The sequence below is a fragment of the Mytilus galloprovincialis genome, chromosome 11 (assembly GCF_965363235.1).
Source record: "Mytilus galloprovincialis chromosome 11, xbMytGall1.hap1.1, whole genome shotgun sequence".
Taxonomy (NCBI): Eukaryota; Metazoa; Mollusca; class Bivalvia; order Mytilida; family Mytilidae; genus Mytilus; species Mytilus galloprovincialis.
Genome location: NC_134848.1, coordinates 43465668 through 43491236, shown reverse-complemented (window position 1 = coordinate 43491236; position 25569 = coordinate 43465668). Strand labels below are relative to the sequence as shown.

The following is a 25569-nucleotide window of genomic DNA, read 5'->3' as shown; positions in this document are numbered from 1 at the left end:
GAGAGCGACTTTGCCTGGTTAAAATACGTATTTAAAGCTCCATGTTTAAAAAATGTTTGCTCTTAAAAATCTAAAAGTTCAGTGTTCATACGAAATTACTGCATTGTGATAAAAGTATATGTACGGTAAAATCTAAAAGTATGCCCACTATGAATCTGTGGGCAATCCGGTGCTTTAGGACCCAGAGTCAATGGTATCCCAACCCCTCCCCTCTCCATGCTAGCTTATCTTCTACGATGTGCCTCTAAGTCTTTTCGTCCAACAGTACATTTCTCTTTATGTGCAACTTGAAGAAAAGGTTTCTGGAATGGTTTTCCATACGGGCTACGCTGGCTGAGTTATGTCTATTTAGGTTGATGAGTTTTGCACTGTCGAGGAGCAATTGCATTTGCGTTGTAATGTCCAGGTCATGGAACCTTATGGTATTATTCATCTCATTTTGCCATATGTCATTCACCTCTTTAAGTATCACCGCTCTAACGGACTGTAACTTCTCGCATTGCATTACAAAATGTTCTAGTGTTTCCTCCTGTAACCCACAAAGCAGGCAGGTCGGGTCTGTTTCTTGTCTGTAGAATTGAATCCGTTTTGTTTGAAGTACATAAGTTCCAGTAATAAGGCGTAATCTGGTAGGGATTCTGCTATTGTCTAGAGCGGATTGACTCTTGTGTTGGAGGATTGGGTGAAGTTTTCCCTTGATGAGGTTTTGACTGCTCAGGTACTTTAGGCCCAAGTATAGTTCGGATATTTGTACAGTTTTGATGCTCCAGTATTTCATCACAGCGTTCTTTATCAATGTGATCCACTGAGTTTTCTTTGTTGGGTTGGCCAAGTAGGTGTTTGCTTCGCTGAGATCGTATAGACGTAGCAACTTGTTGACGTGTATGAACCAACTATTACTATCCTCACTGCAGACTGTCAGTTGTCTTCTGGCAAGCTTTTTCTCGGTACTCTCTTCTGATTGATGGCAGATATTGTTAAAGAAAGTTAGCGTCTTAATGTGAATTTGGGCTTCAACCGGAAGAATTCCTGTGAGTATGTAGACTGCTGGATCAGGGCATCTTGTTGGCAGCGATAATATCTGTTTAAGCATCCTTTTTTGGAAGATCTCAAGTTGTTCAAGAGGCTTACCGGATGGGGTTAGAAGTTCCATTCCGTATAGTAGGACAGGGAGTATATACGTCTTGTAGATATGCAGTAGCGATTCAGGGTCCAAACCATTGTGTCCATGGAACCCGGCTCCAAGTAGGCTGTATGCACTCCTTCTTGCCTTTGTTATATTTTCGTTGGTGTTACTTTGTATATTGTTCTTCCGAGTTGTAGTTCTGATGATCCCAAGGTGTGTAGCCTGCTCAACATTAGGCATAGGTGTGTTACCCATCATCAGGATGTCTTCTTCCATTTTGGTGTTATTGCTGTTTCCGCTTATTTTAATTACTACACTTTTCTTTGGCTGCAGCTGGTATCCTTCTGAATTGGCAAAATCAAGGGCCATGTTGACCATAATTTGAGCATCAGCTGGCTGCATACTCAATATTGCGATATCATCTGCGCATCCGGTGTTGTTTGTGTTGACATTCCCTATAGTCATGCCGTAGGTTGTGTTTTGGAAGTGGTCTAACAGAGGGTTGATGTATAACTTGTACAGGTCTGTACTCAGTATGCCTCCTTGCCTGACACCCATGCCTACTGTGAAACGCTCTGATGTTTTTCCGGACCATTTTATGCTACTTTCTGCGTTTTGATGAAGACTCCTAATGATTGTCCATGTCCTGTCTTGAATCCCAGCATGATATACCCTGCGGAATAGATGTGAGTGCACCACAGTGTCAAAGGCAGCTTTTGCGTCGAGCAAGACTAGGTAACCGTTTTGCTTTTTTTCCGGGAGAATTCGGTACATTTCCTCCACAGGTAGTGCTGCATTCATCGGGGAGGATCCTTTGGTGAATCCTCTTTGAGTTGGGTTTTGCACCTTCTGCACTTTTGGTTGTACCCGATCTCTAATGATGGCCTCAATTATCTTGCTCTCTACGGGTAGAATAGTTATTCCTCGGTAGTTTAATGCATCATTATTGCTGCCTTTGTTCTTAAATACAGGAGAAAGCAGTCCTATTTTCAGAATTGTTGGTATATCTCCTTCTAGGAATATGATATTGATGAGTTGAGTAAGGGCGGATAAGATATTATCTCCAGCATATATGAAATGTTCGATGGTTATATTATGGTAGTCTGCGGATTTGTTTCTATTTATTGTAGAAATAGCTTTACGGACATCATTTTCTATGACAGGGCGTATCGTTTCTTGGTCTACCAGTTTGCAGATATTGCTTATTTCCATTTCTACTTGGGAGTGGTACTCCGGGTTGCTGAAGGCCTCTTCTTTAAGTGTAGAAAGAGTACAGAAGTGTTCCTTAAATCCTTCTATGACTTTGTCTCCCGAGTATGTGGCGCCATTAACGTTTATATCCTGTATGTGTTCAATTCCCTTCCTGCGGTTCTTTTGAACTAGTTTGTGGAAGACCTCCATGTTATTCGATCTTGCTTCCATGATGCTCTCTTTTTCTGCCTCCAGTTGCCTTGCTACTGCTATGCGTACTGTTTTCCTAAATTCATTTTTTCCTTGTTTTTTCTTGAGTGTTAGGGGATTTGCTGGGTCGTTTGGTCTCCCACCTTTTTGCCATTCGTTGTACGTGATCCGTTTTTCCTTTAAGGCGTTCTTTATGTCACAATTCCATACTTTGAGCTTTGGTCTTGATTGATAAATTGTTTTATTTCCTGATGAATTTTGTGATGCTGTTGTGTGTATATCATTCATCCGCTCAACTACTTCTTGTGAGTCTAATGAATCTGTAATAATTGATTCTTGCAGCTTCAGTGCCTCTTTGTCTGTTATTGCTTTATACAGATCCTTGTCTACCTTATCCCATTTAATTTTGGAATTCGGACGGTTTTTTTTGGTTCATATCAAGTTTCTCATGCTTCCAGTTTATACTCATACTGATTGGATAATGGTCTGAGGCGTTGGTTTGGCATTTGAGGATTGACTTTCCCTTCCCTAGTATGTCTGGTGTTATGTTGTGTAGGAAATAGTCAATTTCAGAGCATTCACACCCCTTCGAGTTGATGAATGTATTTCCAATGTTATCAAATTTCAATTCAATTTCATTTATAAATTTCTTCAGGTACTCCTTTCTCTGGTTCGTTGGTTTTCCAGCATTAAGGTCTTCGTTAATGTCTCCACCTATAATAATGTGGTGAGTACTGATGTATTTTTGGCATATCTCGTGCAGTTCATCTATGCACTCTTGATATTCTATTTGATGGTTTTTGCTCCCGTTTGATGGTAGATACACGCTAACAACCAGTATTCGCCTAACCGAGTTCTCAAGTTCAATACACTGTATTTTTTCCGATCCGTCGTCAAGAGGTCTAATGAGATGATTTATGTTTGTGTTCCAAATGATTCCCACGCCACCGTATCCTCTGGGCATGGATACTGGAAGAATTGGTTCGTTCATATCCACCCCCTTGGCTGCAAAGTTTACGTTACAGTTAATATCAGAGATCATATGTATTTGAGAATGAAAAAGCCAATGTTCCTGAATTAAGATGATGTCATTTTCCTGTAGAATTTCGCTAATGGAGTGTCCACATGTTTTGATATTTTTACAGTTGTATGAGGCTATGCTGATGGATTTGTCCTTAGTGTCTAAAATTGGTTGATGTTGTTTCGTTGGGGATTGCTCTGCACTAAAAAAGGGTTGTTTCCACAAGCTGCACCTGTTGCCATGTTGTATAACGGTTGTTGATTAACAGGATGGTGCGTTGGAGGGATTTGTGACTCTAGTCTTCTGACATAGTAGTGTTGTCTTGGTGGTAATGGTGCACTTGGACCAGGGTGTTGTACATGTGCCTTTTTTGTTCCATTCCATATCTTTTGGGTGTTATCAGATTTCTGTTGACATGCTCCTGTAGCAGCTTTCTTGTTTGGATGGCTGTATATTAGAGGTATTCCGTGGAGTTTGGTAGGGTCCTCGTTTGTTATTGTTCTTGGCGAGTAGTCGGCAGATATAGTTTTGGCCTCTTCAGTTTTGTGGCTGACAGAGATGTTTGGCTTGTCTTCTCTTCTGTGAGTAGTCTCATCCAGTTGCATGTTGTCTATGTGTTTGTCAATACTGTCGAATACAACATCTGTAAGCTTCCTGTGCAGCCGCTTGAATCTTTGGTTGAAGTACTCAGCCATATCATTGCTGTTATTGTCATGTCTGCTGTTCTGATTACTTGTTTCGCTTGGTGAGTGGTGTTGCTTCTCATTGACTTGTCCTTTTGCCACTTGTTGCACCTCGAGACTTTCTATTCTACGGACTAGCGTCTTGACTGTGTGTTCCAGTTCGTGGTTCCTTGCTTCTAATTCTTGGCACCTTGATTCCAGTTTTGTTCTGTTGTTATTTGCTTCTTGGGCCGCCTTTTCTCGTAGTTTGATCTGATCTTCCATTTTTTTCCATTTTATTTCCTTTGCACGCAGTTCACTGTATTTTGCGTCCTTATGTGCAGTTGTTGTGTCTTCTTTTTGGCTTATTGCTGGTTGCTGCATGGTCATGTTGACAGTCTGTGTAGGTGATGATTCCGCATCTGTCAGATTGTCTTGCCTCGAGGCGGCTGTGCATATATAGCATTGGGGTTCCTCGTTGTTATATTCCATACATTGCATGTGACATTGTCTGTTACAAGTTGAGCATACGTCAGAGCCTATTCTTTCCATAGATTTTTCACACTTTGGGCATTGTTGTGCTTGTTCCTGACAGTCAATCTGTAATTGCTCTTTTCTAATTCGACTTCCTCCATTAGTAAGGTTTCGGCTAACGACTCCTCAATACTTTCCTTGCCCCTTACTTGCTTTAGTGGTGTATCGCATAACTTGCATGTATAATCGGTGTCTGTATCGTCCGAGCCTTCAACTTGCTCTATTTCGATGGCGGATAGCTTTGACAACTGTGATGTATCCAATGATTGCCTGTCTTGCAAAAAGTTCCTTTTGTTCTGCAAGGTCTTGTACATTTTGGACATATGATGTTGTTGCTGCTATTCTCTCTTTTACTGCTGTCAGTCAATTGTTTAAGTTGATCTTGAAGTTGATTGTTTAACAGATCCACGTCCAGGTTTATTCTGTCAGCTTCATTGACTACAATTTCCTGTATTTTTGGGGCATCCACCCTCGTAAATATATCACTTCCTTTGCCATTTACTAAAAGTTTGCTTTGTGTTGTATAGATGTTGACAGTGTACTGGGGGTTCTTAGGTTTCTTTATCTTGGCAGTATATTGGACAGTTGCCCCTGACTTGTCTTGGTATGGCTGTATATAGACTTCCACACCTTCTTTCTTTATACCTTCATAATAAGCCATAGCTGCCATCTTGAATAGTTCGAAAGTTACGGCATCTGCTGTAATTACTATTCCGCCACTGGTATACCTATATTGGAGAGTTCTTGCCCTTTGTGTAGCTTTTAACTTTTTCGTAAGCGCTTTGCCAATGTTCAAATTGTAGTCGTTAACAATATTACTGGAGTTACTGATTTTTGTTGAACATTTGTTTGGTTGGTCCAATTCCATTGTGGATTTTATGTGAGGTAATATGTGTGCTGTCAGATGTATCCAACGCAAAGCTTTGACAATTAAGACTATTAGTGCACAATGTGGCTTGGTCATCCCATGCCTCCTGTAGCACAATAGCAGGTGAAATTGTCAAAGTAGCTATTGGTAGCAGTCCACTTTTACTTGGTCCACAATTTCTCTTAGCCAGACTCTAGATAGTAGCGGAGATGGGTGAATTCCGTCGGAGAGCAGACTGTACTTTATGACGTCTTTCGTAGGCTTGTTTTTACCCCTCTTGACTTGCTTACGGGTTCGAAGATGAACGGTCAGCAGTGGTGAGTGCACCCCTAGTTCGCTGTTAAGTGAGTGGATCTTCAGGTTTAGTTCTTCAACTTGTTGTCTCAAGGTTATGTCTTGTTCAGTGAATAACTCAGGGTTTTTGTGGCCTTTTGACGTATTCCAGCGGACTATAGAATAATGTTAGTTTGCAGCCTGGGTGTTTCTTGACCAGTTGTGTGAAGTTGGCATATAATTCTGCTATTTCTTGCACCGCTTCCTGTGTGTTTGTGTTGGCAATTGAGATTTGTCCCTTTTTTTCTCTCTTAGTCAAATTGCAAGTGCCAAGCCAAATATAGAAATGAATATTCCCGTATTGCTGTATTTTGATATCAATGTTGTTTTTCAGCCAGCGCAGTCGGTGTTGAATGTCGTCCCCAGATTTATGCCACCATTTGATGTGTTGGTTTGTTGGGCCTATGTAGTTTTGCAGGTATTTTGACTTACTGTCAGAAATGACCGCTGCTGTGAGCACTCTTCGTCCTTGTACCGGTTTATCTTCGTTTTGTAAGAAGTCGATAAGTCTTTTATTTGACATGGGTTGATGTTTTGCTGTGAGGATGAGGAGAGGGGGAAGGGAAGGGGTACGGCGTTTGCCTATAATAACACAAGTTTACACGTATGGGAGGTGTACAACGATGTTTTTTGATTGTTTTGTCTCGGACTACATGATTTTGGTCGGTATTCTAAATAGTAGTACGGAAAAGTTAATGTTGAAGTGTTCGTAGAAAAATTTCAATCACTTTACGTTAGAAATGTACAGATTTATACGGGTTTTACTGCATAAAAGTATTTTATGTAGATCAGTGGTTGTAAACGAGCTCCACCTACACCTTTTCCAATCGTTATAACTCAATGACACACTATAAAACTTAAAATCTTCCACCAGAGAAAAAAAATTCAGCCACCATTTATTTACATCCGGTTCCGCTTTTTGTCAGTCGGCAATGTAAACAATCGTCTGCCGGTAGATATTGTTTACATTGATTATGGTACGCAAATGAAAGGTTTTAAGAGTAAAAAGCAGACGGAGCGGTTACGGAAGGTTCTACAGGGTCTAGTAGATCGGAGAAGTGAAAGATGTGCAACAGATGGCAAGGTTCTTTCCGTTTTGAAGGACCATTCTTATGCATCCCCGAATGATGGCAACCCCCCCCCCCCCCCCCCCCCCCCCATACACGTCGCAGAGCAGTTGTTTTCAACTGCGACACAAACTTCCTGGTCTATGGGCAGACGCATAGTGGAACTTGGTGTTCTTGCAGAGGGTCTGTCTGGTTGCAAAACGTGTGGACTACCTCTGCAGTTGGCTCATGCATCTGGCATTGTGACATATGGATTGTCAGCTATTATCAAGGTAAAAATTCACAGACATTTATATTCTATCTCTTTGTATGAAGAAGATGTTCCTTTAGGATAAGGGGAACTGCCCACCTTCTTTTGCACATGCTCTCTCTCTTCAAATTCACAAACTTTAAACAACCAACCTTTAAGTGATCATGAGAAATGTGTTTTTCTAGTGGTTATATATATGCTGCCCAATTTTTTTTTTAATGTTGAACCGTTTATCTTTAGAATTTTTCAGCATAGCAGCCCCCTCTCTTTTGGACACGAATTTGATTTTTTTTAGGAGAAGTATGAATTATAATGCCCTGCATTTTTTTATTTGTAATCTCTGACTTGCCTTGTTATTTTTTACAAATCCATTCTCATGATCTTGGGATTTTTTCATTTGTTCATCATGTTCATATCCTACTCTTTTTTTTTTCTATAGATTTCATCCTTCTTTTTTTCCACTTCTGAATTTTTTAATCAAGACACTTGTGTTGCCTTTTTCAAATTCTATCCTAGCCCCCTCCCCTAAAAATCAAATGGTAGCTTCCTAATACTTGGTTATGGTGGAATCTCATCTTTTTAAGTGACCATAAAGGTTGGGTCTAGCTGTGACTAAAATAATGCATCTATTCAATTTGTCAAATGAACTGCACCAGGATTTAATATTTGTAAAATATCAACAACTCTACCAAACACAGGATTATTACAGGAAACTTTTTTGTTTTGTATTTAATACACAACTAATCTGCATTATAAACCAACTTGAATAATGGACATTGACGGTGAAATAAAGCTGGTATCGGGACCTTTCGCCCTAATGACATGTTCGCCCTAGGTCCGTTCGCTCTGAGTTCGGTCGCCCATAGAGTCTGTTTGCCCTACTATAAAAATATTAATATGAATTGAAGTTGAATAAATTTATTCAGATATTTCTATGGTACATGTATATTCATGTATATATCTTGTATATTCTTGACATTTATGGGAACATTGCAATATTTAAGAGTTTATTGCTTGTTTAGGATCATTAATTGTTCAAAGAAAAAATAATTCGGATCACTGATTATTGTGATACTTGTCTTTTGATGGATTAATAATAAAAACAAACGTTTTGTTTTGATAAAATATTCAGCTTGAAATTAATAAAAACAATTGATTGCGGCAATATAAATATTCTGTCAATTTTTCAACAAACTTTAACATATTTTGTTCAAATACTTCAATCAATGCAACTAGACAACAATTAGAAAAAAATAAAAATCCAGGTGAATGGACCCTGGACGAACAGGTATCAGGGTGAACATGAATCAGGGCGAACAAACCCGGATTCAATAAAGCTGGTGATAATAATTTGGAAAACTATCAATCTTTTTTTGCAGTCACTTATTTTTTTGTATACTTATATATTGATGTACAAAAAAGAACATAAAACAAATCGTTTAGGTTAATTTAAAGATACATTTAAACTATTAAAGATAGTGCTTAATTGAAAATGGACAAACACGGCTTATGGGGGCTGATGTCAGGTAATAGAAACAAAATGACTCTTAGTCAATCGCTTAATTCTGTAAAGCTTACAAGTAAAAAGTAATAACAATCATTTTACTCCCAATAGCATACACAATCTGCATCGACAAACATTGTTTTTACTGTTGAATGTATAAAACACACTGCATGTAGTAAGTACATATTGCATTACATTAAATTATAATGAATTTGTAAGAATATTTTTTCTTAACATTTCAGATACCATGTTATCATACCAGATGTCTTCACATAAACAATGTTGCAACTGGGAAAAGACATAACAAGATATGGGATGCCAACACCAAATTAGCTACAGGTATTTTTAGTGAACAATGACTGTGTCTAAAGTCTAAACACAATTTCGCAAATGCTAACTGAGTAAATCATTATTCCCCCTTTTAAAAATGTCTTAATTACAGGGTGATTGTGACTTGGGATATGTACATAATGTTTATATTGAATATTTATATGCTTACTTAATTGTCAGATGCTGATTTAGACAGGGGCAAGTGGCCCAGCCTCCCCCCTTTTTTGGGAAAAAATTGGTTGATTATATAGAGAACTACTGGAGCATGACTGTCGGGGACCCCTTAAATGGCAATCAGTGCAACCACCCCCCCCCCCCCCCCCCCCGCCTCTTAAATTTCTGGATCCGTAATTAACTGTAAATTCAAAAATTTATGCAAGATTTTAATTATTATAATTAATTCAATTAAGTTATTATTGCAGTACATGTATAAAGAACTTACATTCAATTTTACACTATATTTTTGTCACAAAATGCAACTTCTCCTGTTATAGTAATACATAATATTGATAAAAATTTGTGAAATTAAACATGCTTAGTATTATTTATCAATATTCAGAATTGTTTATTTTCTATACTGCTATTACAAATTAAGACTTTCAATGTTAAATTTTCTCTTTATAATTTTAGCTATGGTGCATACTGGTATTGGAGGAAGACAAGTCAACACATTCCTCACAGCTCTTAATATACCACCTGTGAGTAATACATTACTATGTGCAAGGCAGAAGGAATCAGGGGGTGCTATAGAGACTGTAGCAGAGAGCACCATGGCTCTATGTCTATCTGAAGAACTTGATATTTCAAAGAAGTAGGTGCATATATGATCTAGCTGAAATTTATTTATCGTATTGTGGTTGTGATTAAACTGCATGTATATAAACAAAGACATGTAAACAATATGAATTTGTATTGAAGACTGAAGGTACATGTAACGTCATAAGCATAGGACGTAAAAATATAAGAATACAATTATGCCGTGTTACAGTAACGTTATATTCTGTGTGTGATTTCGAACATTATTATTGCCCTTGACAAAAATCTACCCTCTCTAAAAGAAAGGTAAGACAGGCATGTCATTAAAAAAAATAGATTTCTACCGTACAAAACCAATGTTTGTCAAAAGGAATAGGAGTTCCCCCCTATTTTATTGAGAAATCTGAACTATGAAAAAGTGGTTTTAAAAAAATCTAAATTGCTGAATTAATAAGCTTCAGTCTTTCAGGTAATGCATACAAAAAAGTAAACAATACAAATGTTAATGAACCAAGATAAACCCTGTCAATTCCAAATGATAAAAGGGAGATAATCAAACACAAGGGTAGTACATGTAGGCCATAAATGATTTTGCATTATGTTTGAATTCCTTAAGTTGAGACGAATCATTATTTAGCAAGAAAATGGTAAATCTGGATGTTTCTATTACAGCTCTAGTTTCTATCTTTGTTTTGTTTTTTCAGTAAATCTGATAGTGATGAATTGATTGTGAGTGTCGATGGAGCCTGGCAGAAAAGAGGAAGTGGCAGGTCATATGACAGTCTTTCAGGTATAGTCATCAATAAAGAAAATCTTCAACTTTAATCTTCATGGATTGATATTTTTTAAAAAGCAAACAAAAATATTTATTTCTGTTCTCAAAATAAACAAAATAAACTTGGACGGAGAGTTGTCTCATTGCCACTCATACCACATCTTCTTAGAATAAGAATTGCATCGCAGAAACATTAAACATTATATTATAACAATAATAGGCAGCCAAATTATCTTACTATATCATTAAACCCCCATAAAAACAAAAAAGGGGGGGTCTTTTTGGGGTGGTATATAGGAATCACCCCATCTCTTTGTCTGTGTCTGTCTGTTTGTCCTTCCATCTGTCCATATGTCTTGTAAGCACAGCTCCTCCTTAATGGATGGGTCAATATTGATGAAACATTACACAGTTGTAGAACACAACCTGAGAATGTGTTTGAAGGAGGATATTTCTGGTCAGAATTTTTTCAAGGGAGATAATTGAACTTACTTAGTTTAAATATCACAATATATGGCAATAGATCTTGTAAGCACAACTCTTCCTTAACTTGTTACATTGCTACAAAATAGAAAATCAAACTTTTTATTTTCCAGGACACTGTTCCATGATTGGTGCAGAAACTGGAAAGATAATAGGTTACAGTGTTCGCAGCAAATTTTGCATAACCTGTGATGAAGCTAACAGAAAGGGAAATAAGGCAAAAATGCATGACTGTCGACTAAATTGGGATGGTAGCTCAAAAGCTATGGAGCAGGATATGGTAGTTGAAATGGTCCAGAATATAAAAAACAGTGGTATCACTGTTGGTACTATTATAGCTGATGATGACACCACAACCATTGCAAGACTGAGAAAAAAAGTAAACCCCAATATAAAGAAAAATGTCTGATCGAAATCACGTCAAAAAAAAATATTGCCAACTCACTGTACAGTCTTGGACAGAAACATAAAAAATTAAATCAGAAAATAATCAAATACTTCTTAAATTGTTTAAATTATATGCTGTGCCAAAACCAGAATGACCCTGATGGTGTTGAGAATGGTCTGGAAGCTGTGGGGAGACATCCATTTGGTGACCACACTTTTTGTGAAAAAACATGGTGTTCACACGTTGAAGATCCATCAAAGAAATATACATCTCTACCATTTGGAAACCCTTGAAAGACATTCCTCTACAAAATGCATTGATGGACCTTATGAAAGGATACAAAACACAAAGCAGCAAGCTGTCCAATCTAGGAAGCACACAGGGGAATGAAAGTTTCAACAAAAGTGTGGCATCCAAAGCACCAAAGGCACATTTTTACAGTGGTTCCTCCAGTCTAAACATAAGAGTAGCGGCATCTGTTGCACAGAAAAATGAAGGACAATCCTATTTACTCAAGGTACCGTATGCTATTTGATTTATTTTTGTTTAAAACTTTATTGTTTGCTACTTTTAAGCACTTGTCAAGAATCACACTTAGACAGACAAACCATAGGAAAATTTAGGAATCATATGACAAAGAAGGAACAAGTTAAAAGAACTAAAAAAAACGAAAACAACAAATAAGAAGCTCAAACAGAGTTTAATTGTAGCTTATAAAATAAACAAGGAGCAGACAAAAGTCTTTTTTTTTAAAAGCAAATATATTGACTATGTGTGCTTACTGTTTTTCAAATTAATTGTTAGAACTTAAATTATATGGTTAAATTTAGTATGTTAGTCTGTTTAAATTTAAGTGAAAATACTTATTACTATATTATTTTTTCAGGTCAACAAAAAAATAGGTTTATCTCCAGGTGTCCATACAAAGCGGTTGGCTATTTTAAGAGATATCCAAGCAAGAAAAACGAAGGCAATTAGTGTCACACGGAAAGAAAAAATCAGACGGATCCAGCTGAGATAATGCACTTCTGCAAACCCCAAATAAACACAATACATTCCATTTTTTAACTGTGTATTTTCTTCTGAGCCAATAATAGATCAGTTACCTCATAAAGTCATTGCTCATAGGAGAAGAATAAATTGTGTGTCGGTTAGTGTCACTATTTATTTGGCTGTCTTGGCACTTTAAATGAGCCATTATACCATGTAAAAAAAAGAACTATTAAAAAAATTATATGCAATTGCCCTAGTCATTTTGAAAATAAAAAAAATATATTCTTTATAATTTTTTGCATTAATTCTTTCAACTCATTGTTGGCGGCATCAAACTATGCTCACATATAATTTTTGTTAACATCAGGCAATGTATGCACACTTCCTTATGCTGGTCCAAGTTTGTGCAAAATACAAATTAATTTTGGTGAAGCATCTGCTTGTAACATGTGTTAATAAACTAACAAAATTCTATGGAAGAAAGATTCAGAAACAGACTAATAACAATATGTTGTCCATTATATATATTTTTTTATTTTATCATGTGAAATTCAAAAATTATTGCTTTTTCAGAATAAAGAAAAATACTGTAAAAGAATTGTGCGAGGGCCTAAGTTACAGTAGCGCAATTGATTTCCAGGACCACCAAGACATTACAGAGATTCCCTCTGCACCATCTCCACCTATAGAACACTGCCATATTCAGGAGACAGCAAAACTTGTATGCTTTGACTTTGAAACTACAAGTTTAGGTAAACATATAATTCATATTTAAATAATAAGAGATCAGTGTTGGTATAGTTTTCAAGTCTTTAATTAACCTTTCATTATTTCATCTTTAATATGCAACATTTGTACATGCAATCAACATGAACAAGTTTTAAAAAATAAGTGATTATTGACTGATACAAAAAATGAAACTGATAGAAAAACATTGCCTAAAATTTGTTAATATTGACATAATCATATATATTATATATGTAGTGAGAAATGTGCTTTCATGCAAAACTTTTAACTAAATAACAATTTCAATAATCATTAAAGAGCAAATCCATTATCTTTGGTGCATGATTAGCAAGAACAACACAAACAATTAAAAAAAGTATACTTTTAAAAACAGCTTGAACACACTGTAACAGTCACATTGTTATCTAGAACTAACAATAGTAGAAGGGCATTATGTTTTTCAGTCTGTGCGTCTTTCAATCTGTATGTTTATCCATCCTGTGTCAGGTTAAAGTTTTGTTAAAGTTTTTGGTCATACAATTTATGCTGAATTTGAAGTCTAATCTACCTGAAATTTAGTACATATGTGGCCTATGATATGATCTTTCTAAATTAAATGCCAAATTAAAGAAATGATAGTGGGAATGGGGCATCAGTGCACTATGCACTACTATTCTCTATTAAAATGTCTCTTTTCAAATACAACATTTGATAGAGGAACAATCACAATTCTATTTGCTTTAAAGTTCTTTTTATTCTTTTTTTACAGCACGTGACTCACACATCACTCAAATAGCTGCTGTCAGTGGGGACAATCATTGGAGCTGTTGCGTAACTCCAAAGATTCCAATAACAAATCAAGCTAGTGATATAACTGGCATTACAGTAAGGAATGGCAGGGTGTTTCATCAAGGGAAACCTGTTGACTCTCTTTCTATTTCTAAGGCCATGGAAGATTTTTTCAAGTTCATCAAAGGAGAAGGTATATTTCAGAACACTTAATTGAAAGTTAATCTACTATAACTACATATGTATTTACAATCAACTTATTCATTAACTGCAACAGACTGATATTATCAATATTTTGTGTTTGTCAATCTTTGTAAAATACTTTTATCTATTGTGACCCTAGAACCTTTTTTTGAAAATTAAATGCCAAATTAAAGAAATGATAGTGGGAATGGGGCATCAGTGAACTATGCACTACTATTCTCTATTAAAATGTCTCTTTTCAAATACAACATTTGATAGAGGAACAATCACAATTCTATTTGCTTTAAAGTTCTTTTTATTCTTTTTTTACAGCACGTGACTCACACATCACTCAAATAGCTGCTGTCAGTGGGGACAATCATTGGAGCTGTTACGTAACTCCAAAGATTCCAATAACAAATCAAGCTAGTGATATAACTGGCATTACAGTAAGGAATGGCAGAGTGTTTCATCAAGGGAAACCTGTTGACTCTCTTTCTATTTCTAAGGCCATGGAAGATTTTTTCAAGTTCATCAAAGGAGAAGGTGATAATATATACCTTGGAGGTCATAACATTAAAACATTTGATTGTCATGTAATGATCAATACTTTAAAATGTATTGGAAAATCCAACATTCTAAATACACATATTCGAGGATTCTTGGACACCAGACTTCTCTTCAAAATTAATAACCCAGACCTCAAATCTTTCTCACATATAAATTTACTCAAAACTCTACTGAACTGTGATTATGCTGCACATGATGCACTACAGGATGTGACTTTCCTTCAAAAACTTATGGAATCATCCAAAATTGACTTTACTGATGCCAAATTTTCTTCTGCAACTTTTACTGTTCCAGCAGCATTCCATTCCTTTGACCAATCAGCTTCATGCAAGTTAAATCTACCTTCACTACTGGAATTTGTTGACAATAAAGTGTTAAGCATTGGAATGGCACGGAAAATTGCGGCTTCGAACCTTAATAAGGCTTCACTTCTAATAGCATTTTCAAGAAGTCAGGAGAATGAATTACAACAACTTTTTTCTGAGGAATGTGGCAAAGGACCAAGAGTAACAAAATCTTCTAAAATAATCCATGCTGTTTCCAAGTATATTTCAGAACACTTAATTGAAAGTTAATCTACTATAACTACATATGTATTTACAATCAACTTATTCATTAACTGCAACAGACTGATATTATCAATATTTTGTGTTTGTCAATCTTTGTAAAATACTTTTATCTATTGTGACCCTAGAACCTTTTTTTGAAAATTCTGAATTTCCATAAGAAGTATTCACTACCACTAAAATTGTATTAACCCAATGTAAAATAAATTCAATAAAAGCATAATGTGTGTGTTAATTTTACAACAAAGCATATAGAAAATAGAGAATCTGTTTTCATGAGCTAATTGGAACCACACTTATATTTATATTTGGCCTTATAAAAATATCTGTACATCATAACATGAAAGGTTACTGTGCTTATATTGTTTAGATTCTAAATTAGAATAATGTATTGATCTGTTCATTATATTTGTATAAAAAAATATGTTCATCTGTCTGTAAGTGCAATAATAACCAACATCAGAGAGTGTTCCATAATTTAATTCAACTTTATAGGTCAAAGGTCAAAAACTAACTAAATTAATTTACATTTCAGAAACCCATGTCTTATGGTAAAGATCTTGTATGCTCTATAACTGAAAACCCTTATGCTTTCAGTGTTTATACTTGACATGTATATAAATCAACAGAGGGTGTGTCATAATTCTTGTATAACCTTGTAGGTCAAAGGTCAATGTCTTGGTTTGTTTTCTTGAAAAATCTTTGATTTTAGATATAAAAATATTTTTTTTAAATAAAATGACAGTGTTGCATTTTATTGTTGTTTTATATCTTTATTTAGGCTTTCTGTAAATGTAAACAAGGTATTAATATTTTTCAAAAATATTTCTGTCTATTTGGGATTATTTCCCTTGAATTTAAAACTTTGGCTATTTTTGGGCTTGAAACCGAAATAAATATGACAAATTGACAAATATCTTTAATGGGGGAGTTTCAGAATAAAAATATCTATCTTATCTGAAAATTATTAACTAATCTAATAACACATAATTAGTCGACCTGCTGTATTTGCACAGCATGAGATGAAAAAAAGTTTTCATGAGATTTTTGGGGCAGGGTGAGGATAGTAAATAACATGAAACTTTTTAAAATGCACACTAACCCATATCTAATTGTTTAAAATGTTAAGTGTAATTATGCTTTCAACTGCATTTTTATTGTGAAAAAAAAGTTAAACAGAGGAAGGGTTCCATTTTTTGTGTAAATGTTGGAATCTAGGCTTGTTAAGGTGAAAAAACGTTAATAGATTTGTTGGGGTGTAAAATGATATAAAAGATTTTTTGTATGTTATTATACTGTGTGTTATATGATTTTTGATCATGAAACAAGGTTTCAAAAAGATAACACCCAAATTGGGTTATTATTATATTTTTTTTGAAAAAAAATCCATATATTGCTTTTTTGTTAGAAATGTGATGTTTTGGGCGTGGTGGGGATAGTAAACAACTGAGAACTTTTTTTAATGTGCACTAACCCCTAATGTTTTTTGGCTTAAAATGTTTAGTTTATCTATTCTTAACTGCATTTTTACTGTGGAAAAAATTGTAACAGAGGAAGTGTGCCATTTTTTATGTAAATGTTGGAATTAAGGCCTGTTTTTGGTGGAAAATTTCTGATTTTTGGGGTGAAAAGTTATAAAAAAATTATTTTTGTATGTTTTTATACTGTGTGTTTTATGATTTTTTGTCTTTGAGACAGATTATTAAAAGGATGAAACCCCCAAAATAAGTATGTATTAGACAGTTTTTGAAAAATCCATATTTTGCTGTTTTATTGGAAATGAGATTTTTAGGGTGGGGTGGGGATAGTAAATGACATAAAACTTTTTTTAATGCACATTAACCCCTAATGTTTCTGGGCTTAAAATGTTTAGTTTATATATGCTTAAGTGCAAATTAACTGTGGAAAAAAGTTCAACAGAGGAAGTGTGCTATTTTTTGTGTAAATGTTGGAATTTAGGTCTGTTTTGGTGGGAAATCTCAGATTTTGGGGGGTGAAAAAGGTTATAAATTTTTTTTTGTATGCTTTTATTTTATGTGTTTTATGATTTCTTGTCTATTATACAAGGTATTAAAAAGATAAAACATCCAAAATGAGTTTTTATCAGATAGATTTTGAAAAAATACATATATTGCTATTTTTGTTGGAAATTAGCATTTTTCTCATACTCTGTAAATTGTCCTTTTTCAGATGGCCATAGTTTCTTAAAAAGCGCATTAGCCTATGATTTTTTTTTATGAATTCACTTCAGAAAACACTTATCTTCCAAAATATAATGACCATTTAAAAAAATTAACAGAGGAAAAATTTGGCTCCTCAGAAGTGTACATCCTTAATCAAATTAAAGTTATATAAAAGAAGATTCAGAAAATATAATACTACAAAACTATTTAAAATACCTGTCATTTCACATGTAATAATGACAAATTATTATTAGATAATTATCAGAAAGATTATGCATGGTTTGAAAAAGAATTTCTATTCAAAATATAAACACTATTAGTATCTTAATATCTTAATCGGGATGTTCATTGATACATATGCACAATACATTGTTTTCGATCCAGCACGTTTAGGTAATGTAGACTGTGCTTGAAACCACCACCATGTGTATTCAATGTAAATCAAATCAAACAAACACAAAACAGTAAATAACGGGAATTGAGTAGTTCATAAACAGTTAAAACATTGCAAATTCGGCCCAACATCTTTCAACGTTGCTAAGAATTATTGTGATGTGTTCAAGCAAATTCCAGTTTATAACGCTTTTTTTCGAAATATCTCATTTTCCAGTACGGTAACCCTACGTTTTATTTCCTTATATTGTTTAATAACAAACAACGCATATGTTAGTATGGAGGACTCAATTTCGTCCAACACAGAGAGGTTAAAAAAAATTTGAAAAAAGGATCAAAATATCGGCCTCCATCTAAAATAGATATAAAACAGTGTCGTCAGGTCACAAGAGACGCTCTTTCCTCGTATTGTTAAAATTGTTGTAAACATGAAAAATCTGATAAAAAATCTCTTGATTCTAATTTAGATAAATGTATGAATGTAATGGATTTTCGAATAACACATTTCGAAAATAATTCAGAAATAAATAATAAAAGTACATTATAAGCCTATTTATAGAATAAGAAATAATCTTCAAGATTTTTCAAAGCGGTTTGTGTTTGTATCAGTCGACAAAGCAGCCAACACTGTGGCGGTGGTACAGTTGGGTGCAGAACAAGCATTACATAAAGTAAACGCAAGTTAACGCGGCGTGCACATTTTTCGTTAGTTAACTATAAATTTCGCGTTTACTAGTAAACGCCCGTTTACTTCATTTACGTTAACGCGGTCAAAACGGAAATTTCTAATGTCTACTCGAGTAAAGGCGCGTTTACTATGTGTCCGTTTAGTCAGTAGTAAACGCCCGTTTACTTCAGATTTCACAAGTTTAATTTACGTAAAATACGTAGTAAACGCCCGTTTACTTTTACGGGCGTTTACTACAGATTTCTCAATTGTATTTTTATGCGCACTTGAAAGTAAACAGGCGTTTACTTTTCGCGTTAACTAATTGTGTATATTATAAAATAATCGCCGTGTGCATTTGTACATTTGTTTATGTTGTTAAAATGACTTAATATTTTACGTATATGGGTTTTGAACCCTAACATTAAAAGACACTTTTTATTAGAAATATAAACATTTATTAATTGCAAAAATAGTCAGTTCCAAAAAATTTCAACAGCGGATTTTCTTTTTTTTCTGTTCAAAATTTACATGTACAAATATCGACTCACAGTTAAACCGGCATATTTAAAAATAAATATGCCAAAATTAAATATTCCAAAACTTAATATCCTCTCACGAATGTAAACTGAAAGTCTTGTAGGTTTTACAGTTCCAGAAAGAATTTCCATTTTGTTCTTATATGCAATGATTAATTTTCAATAAATTAATTAAAGAGGTCTCATTTCATTAAATACAATTGCCAATATGTTGATCGAAAATGGACAGATGGATATTTTAATGTATCTTATCATGTGATATATTAGGTCAGTGTATCCAGGATACGAGGACAATCTGCGTTAACGCGCGTTTACTACAAACAGTAAACGGGCGTTTACTTTTTTTTTAAAGATAGAAGACACGCCTTTTTCGCGTTAACGCGAAGTAAACGCGAAAGTAAACGCCCGTTTACTCTTTACAAGATTAGAAGACGCGCGGTTTTCGCGTTAACGCGGAGGTAAACGCGAAAGTAAACGCCCGTTTACTATTTATGTCTACTAAAATTTCGGAGTAAACGCAGAGTTAACGTGACGTTTACATGAAGTGCACGCGAGTAAACGCCGCGTTCACTTTTTAGGCCCGTTTACATGTAATGCTTGGTCTGCACCCAACTGTATGCCGTAAATACTACACGGAAGTTCTTAAGAATGAAATTATTAATTCATCTAAATTCAGGTCCGGTTGCTCCGGAGAGTCATATAGTACACAAACATGTCTCAACAACATCACAGCTTAAGGTATCTTGTGAACATTTGAAGGTCCCTACTATGTACATGTATTTGTTACCTAAACTACAGGAACAAAAAAAGCAGTAACATATCGTTTCATCTCGGCTTCTAGTAAGTGTTCTACAACTAATCTTTCAGTGCTTTTAACTAGTTCCTAAACTACTACCAAAAACTTTATCATTAACTTTTGTAATGAAATACATGAAAATAGTGGAATTAACTATCTTTTTAGTGTTTACAAATATTTGGATGTTTTAGATAACTTACGTGCTTTTGATGGTCCTTTTGATTCAGTTGAGAGTTATGACTTTTCAGTTCTTTACACTACACTTCCACACAATCTTATCACAGAAAGGTTTTCTATTTTTAATTAAATGGTCGTTTGGTAAATCTGAATGGAAACATATTTGCTGCAACTCATTTCTCTAATGAGAAATGTAAATATACTAGATATACTTACTGGAAGTGTTATAAGATGATTGAAGCTGTTAATTTTCTCCTTGATAATATGGATGTACGTTTTGGCAACGAAGTTTATAGACAGGTTGTAGGTATTCTTATGAGCACTAATTGCGACCCTTGAATAGCAGATTCGGTTTTTTTTACTGTTATCAATCACAGTTTATGACCAAACTCAGTAAATTGCAGTTAGTTGATAAATTCAACAACACTTACCGTTATCTTGATTACATTTCTCGTTAAATAATCAAGAATTTTCTGAATATACTTCCGACATTTACCCAAAGGAACTTACTTTAAATAAATCAAATATTATCGGTTATAACTGTCCTTACCTAGATTTAGATATTTCAGTTTTTCACGCTAAAATTTAGACAAAAGGGACGATTTTTCTTTCCCTATTGTCAATTTTTCTTTTTTGGGTAGTGTTGTTCCTTTGGCACTATCTTACGGTGTTTATATATCACAACTCATTCGATATGCCCGTGTCTGTTTTGACGTTTTCGATTTTGATGAACGTAATCGATGTATTACTGGTAAATTATTAAGTTGGGATTAATTTTCCACAAATTACTTAAAACCGTTACTTATTTCCTCCATAGATATAAAAGTATAGTTTTCATGTTTGGTTGGACCTGTAGAAAACTTATTTCAAAAGGGGTAGCACATTTTCATTTTTAGGGAGATGTTGTTTACCGTGCCCGGAAATTTAGAAACGATCCTTAGAAACTTATTGATCCTTTAAATAAACTTATTCTAAAAGGTTACCAATTCAACACTGTAATTATATTTTTGAATATTGTTCTTATTATTACTAATATTTTTTATACATATGCACTTTCTCTTGGCATTGCACATGGTCATGTTTTTCTCTGACTGCTAAATGAAGTCTTTTTATAGGTAACCGTACGGCTTCAATAATGAGCAAATTCGATACCGCATAGTCAGGTATAAACGGCCCCGAAATGACAAATGTAAAATAATTCAAACAGGAAAACTAACCGATAATCTTTGTACAACAAATTAAGGAAAAAAAATATGTAACACATCAACAACCGACAGCCAATTAATTACAGGCTGCTGACTTGGGACAAGCACATACATACATCATGTGGTGGGGTTAAACATTTTAGCCGGATCCCCTCCCTGGGACAGTGGTGTTACGGTATAACATAATAATAAACTATGAAAATCAGTTGAAAAAGGCTTAACTCATCAGATGTATACCAATAGAAATATATTCAACATGTTTAACAAAAACACAGAGTGGACTTGGCCGGGGACTTGTACATCCCAACAACAAAAAGACACTATGTACAGATCCTAAAGTACTCGTTTTACACTGTAGCAATAATTTTACCTTATTGATCAACATCCATGCGCTCTTCCAACAGAAATATCTGCCAACTAACATGACCTATATTAAATTATATGTAGGAAGGATGCGTTCTTTAAAAACATATACTTAATGCATTAATATAACAAACTATTTCATGTGGCCTCGTAATTTTTTTTAAAGGCAAGGTCGCATTCAAAAGATTTACGTCGTTTAAATTGAAAAATTTTGTGTTGAACTTTTAATTTCTTGTGACAACATCTAGTTGGTCCAAATGCAGAAGATTCAAAAATACATCAATACAGGCATATCAATTAAAACCCGTGTTGCAAGTAGTTAAGCATTATACAAATTCTAAGACATTATTGATCTCCTTTTACTGTCTTTATGGTTAATATTCATAACATTCAACGTTTGTGTAATCTTCATTGCTAAAACAATATTTTTTACTTCAAACCATAACAACATGCATTAACACTCTTAATAACTTAAAACGGTATTTACATCGAGATATATGTTCAACTCATTGTTATCTTATTGAAATCAAATTAACCACAAAACAGTAAATGACGGGAAATGATTTATAAATAACCGATGAAAACATTGCAAATTGGTTCAACATCTTTTAACGTTGATTTCAGAATTGGCGCAAGGTAGTCAAGCAAATTCAAGTTTATAACCCTTTTTTTTCGAAATAACTACTTTTCCACATGACTCTACTTTTGTATATATTTCCTTATTTTGTTCAATAACAAATAATGCATGCATATTTTATTGAATTATCATTAAAAAAAAACCAAAGTAGAATTTTTATTAGATATTTCACCAAAAAAAGCGACAAAATTATTATAGCAAGTTATCGTTATTACTTGTCCCTCAAAAATATTACAATAATGTTGAAAAAAACAAAGTATGTATTTATGATTCGGACATTTAATAAAATAGTACACTATTAATAACTACAAGTTCCGATTTTTAAATTGCATACTCACTAAACTTAAATCATATATATGGGAGGAGCATGCGTTCTTTAAAACATAGACAACTAAATGCATTATCCTAACAAAACGTCTAATGTGACCGCGTAATTTTGTTAATGGCAAGGCCGCATTGTTGTGACAACACATTGATTTCAGGAGTATTTTGTACACTGTGTACAACAGTTTTATTTTGTCCTTTTATTCTCAAGTGTTAATGCTCTCAAAAGAAGCTTGAAGATGTAAATCAAAATAACAAACAATAATGAGGGAACCACAAAATCAGAAATACCAGTCCCGTCTACAGGATCATGCGCATGATGATGATGATGATGATGATGATGATGAAGAAGATGACGATGACGATGACGATGACGACGACGACGATGACGACGACGATGACGACGACGATGATGACGACGATGATGACGACGACGATGACGACGACGATGACGATGACGATGACGATGACGATGACGATGATGATGACGATGACGATGACGATGACGATGATGATGACGAGGAGGATGACGATGACGAGGATGAGGAGGATGACGATGACGAGGATGAGGAGGATGAGGAGGACGAGGATGAGGAGGATGATGATGATGATGATGATGATGATGATGATGATGATGATGATGATGATGATGATGATGATGATGATGATGATGATGATGATGATGATGATGATGATGATGATGATGATGATGATGATGAACCCACGTTCTCACACACCCGAGGTCAACAAGCTACAAGAAGACCCCCGAAATGGTTGTTTCTTCATTTATGCTGATGAAAATCAAATTGTTGAAGAGGTGATATAACCAAAAATGACCAAACGTAATGCAGTACTAATACAAGGACTCATAGATAGTTACAAGAGAGAATCTTTTCTGAATTTTAAACGATTACACTGTTTCATACCAGCTAAATTTTGATGAAAACATAACAGTTTTTTCTGCCAGCTTCGAGAGCTTACGTTGTACAAGTAGAGGTACTGGTCAAATGGTAACAATAACTTAAAAACAAAACTCAAAACTCAAATTCCAGAATGGTTATTTGGTACTGTACCAATAAAATTATAAGCCTAAGTGAAATTCGACAAATGTAAACATTAAAGACAACATAACTTGCGCAAGCCAGACAAATGGATACATATATTTGTCTCAATAATAGGCATAAGAAATCTACACTACTGAAATATTGTTTAGATTAGACGTAATATTTCAGTGTTACAAAGGAGTCTGTCCTTTTATTTTCTAACTCAATTATATGATTTCATTAAAGAGGCAGGCTGTTAACATAAATATAGATATACTTAGATTAAGAACTCGTGCAATTGGATTTTTCCAGCTCCGTTTAATTTCATATCATAGGTTGAAAATATATGTAAATAATCGTTTATACCTGTATAAAATGGATTTTTTTGTGGCTCGAATCAGCCAATCAAATGATTTAACTTTGTTTCACTTTCAATATTGATATTCTTTTCCTTTAACTTAAGACGCACAATTCATGCGTTGTCCATCTCTTGCTAAGTTGTTAAATTGAAGTTCACAAGGATACGTTTTCAATGTGGTCGAATTATACACTTACAAGTGAATAATTCATCATCAATGTTTCTTAACATATTTTGACAAAATTGAACCAGACTGTGTAGTATTCAAAAGAAACATAAGTATATCTTAGTTTATATAAATTGTTTCAGTACTTCAGTTATAAATATAATCATATGTCGTACCTTTATACTCGATTTTGTCCTTTACGGCAAAAACGGCAAGTTAAACAAGTTGATTAAAGAGCATCCGTGATACTTGTTTTCGAATCTGGTATTATATTTTTACATTTAAAATTTTAAAAAATGTTTCTTTTGAATGATAATTTTCAGAAAATTATATTTACCCACAAAAATGACCTATAATTTAATGTGTGACAGGTAAATAAACGAACGATGACCTTTCCTCAGTTGGTATTTATAGCTGCAGTTGATTAATGCATCACTTTGCTACAATAAATAAATCTGTTATACAAACTAAAAGAACAAAAATGTTATTTAAATTCGGACAAAATCGAGAAATCAATTTAAACGGGGACCTTTATTCTTAACTTTTATCGAGATATCCTCTATTGATATAAGTATATCACAGACGACACAAAGGTGAACAACCTGATTAAATTTCTTAACAAGTTTACGATCAGTTAATAATTTACATTTCATTATGAACTATCATTTGTTTTTTTTTTGCTATCTTTCATATTTCCTTTCAATTTTTTTTTGTAAGTAATTTTTGTGTATTTGTGCGGTGTTTTTTTTTTTAAATCTTTTCTTATATATATATATATATATATATAGACATATGTACATGATGTATACTTCGTTGTATACAGGTTTAATTGTTAAAAATAGAGCATAAGGCTTTTAATTATAAAAAAGGTATATGTGTAGGACTCTAAAGTGCGATGGTACTCTAAAGTGCGATGGTCACGCTAAAGTGCGATGGTCTACGCTAAAGTACGATTGTGTCTCACGCTAAAGTGCGATGGTTGTTTGTTCGCTAAAGTGCGATGGACCAAAAGGGTAAGATTCGAGGGATTAAAAAAGATAATTGGTGTAGATTGCCATTCACACAGTCTATCACTAATGGGATCATTGTTATTAGATTGCATTGTAAATTACAAATACAAAATAAGATTATTGTTGGAATATGTAACATTTTTTTAAGCTTTAATCTAAAGAGAGAGAGAGAGAGAGAGAGAGGTGATGTTCACTGACTTTTCTTCTTTTTCAAAGTGACCACACAAACATGTTATATTTTCCTTCAATATACAAACGAATGTTTTAGCCGACTAAATCAAATTATAGTTTACGCATGAAGTATTTTTTTTACCGACGTTACTTTCCAATAAAATCGACAATGTTTTCAAGGGAACTGCAAAGTCAACTGCAACATAAACAAT

General features: G+C 34.3%; 2 protein-coding genes across 2 annotated transcripts; both read left to right on the top strand.

Annotated features, from left to right (window-relative positions):
* The first annotated feature begins 7252 nt into the window (after positions 1-7252).
* Positions 7253-11678, top strand: LOC143052216 (uncharacterized). The gene is made up of 5 exons (XM_076225206.1): positions 7253-7284; positions 9009-9105; positions 9727-9907; positions 10557-10642; positions 11224-11678. The coding sequence occupies exons 3-5, from the start codon at positions 9729-9731 to the stop codon at positions 11517-11519; spliced, it is 561 nt and encodes a 186-aa protein (XP_076081321.1). The 5' UTR covers positions 7253-7284; positions 9009-9105; positions 9727-9728; the 3' UTR covers positions 11520-11678.
* Positions 11679-14165: 2487 nt separating this feature from the next.
* On the top strand, positions 14166-15755 carry LOC143050757 (uncharacterized). The gene is made up of 2 exons (XM_076223876.1): positions 14166-14199; positions 14523-15755. The coding sequence occupies exons 1-2, from the start codon at positions 14166-14168 to the stop codon at positions 15332-15334; spliced, it is 846 nt and encodes a 281-aa protein (XP_076079991.1). The 3' UTR covers positions 15335-15755.
* Positions 15756-25569: the final 9814 nt, after the last annotated feature.

Bases quoted from the DNA above. Each gene is read 5' to 3' on its own strand.
- LOC143052216 (XM_076225206.1), top strand. From the start codon at position 9,729: ATGGTGCATACTGGTATTGGAGGAAGACAAGTCAACACATTCCTCACA. The intron at 9,908-10,556 runs GTAGGTGCATAT...TTGTTTTTTCAG, and splicing joins GAACTTGATATTTCAAAGAA to TAAATCTGATAGTGATGAAT. The intron at 10,643-11,223 runs GTATAGTCATCA...TTTATTTTCCAG, and splicing joins GTCATATGACAGTCTTTCAG to GACACTGTTCCATGATTGGT.
- LOC143050757 (XM_076223876.1), top strand. From the start codon at position 14,166: ATGGAAGATTTTTTCAAGTTCATCAAAGGAGAAG. The intron at 14,200-14,522 runs GTATATTTCAGA...CTTTTTTTACAG, and splicing joins CAAGTTCATCAAAGGAGAAG to CACGTGACTCACACATCACT.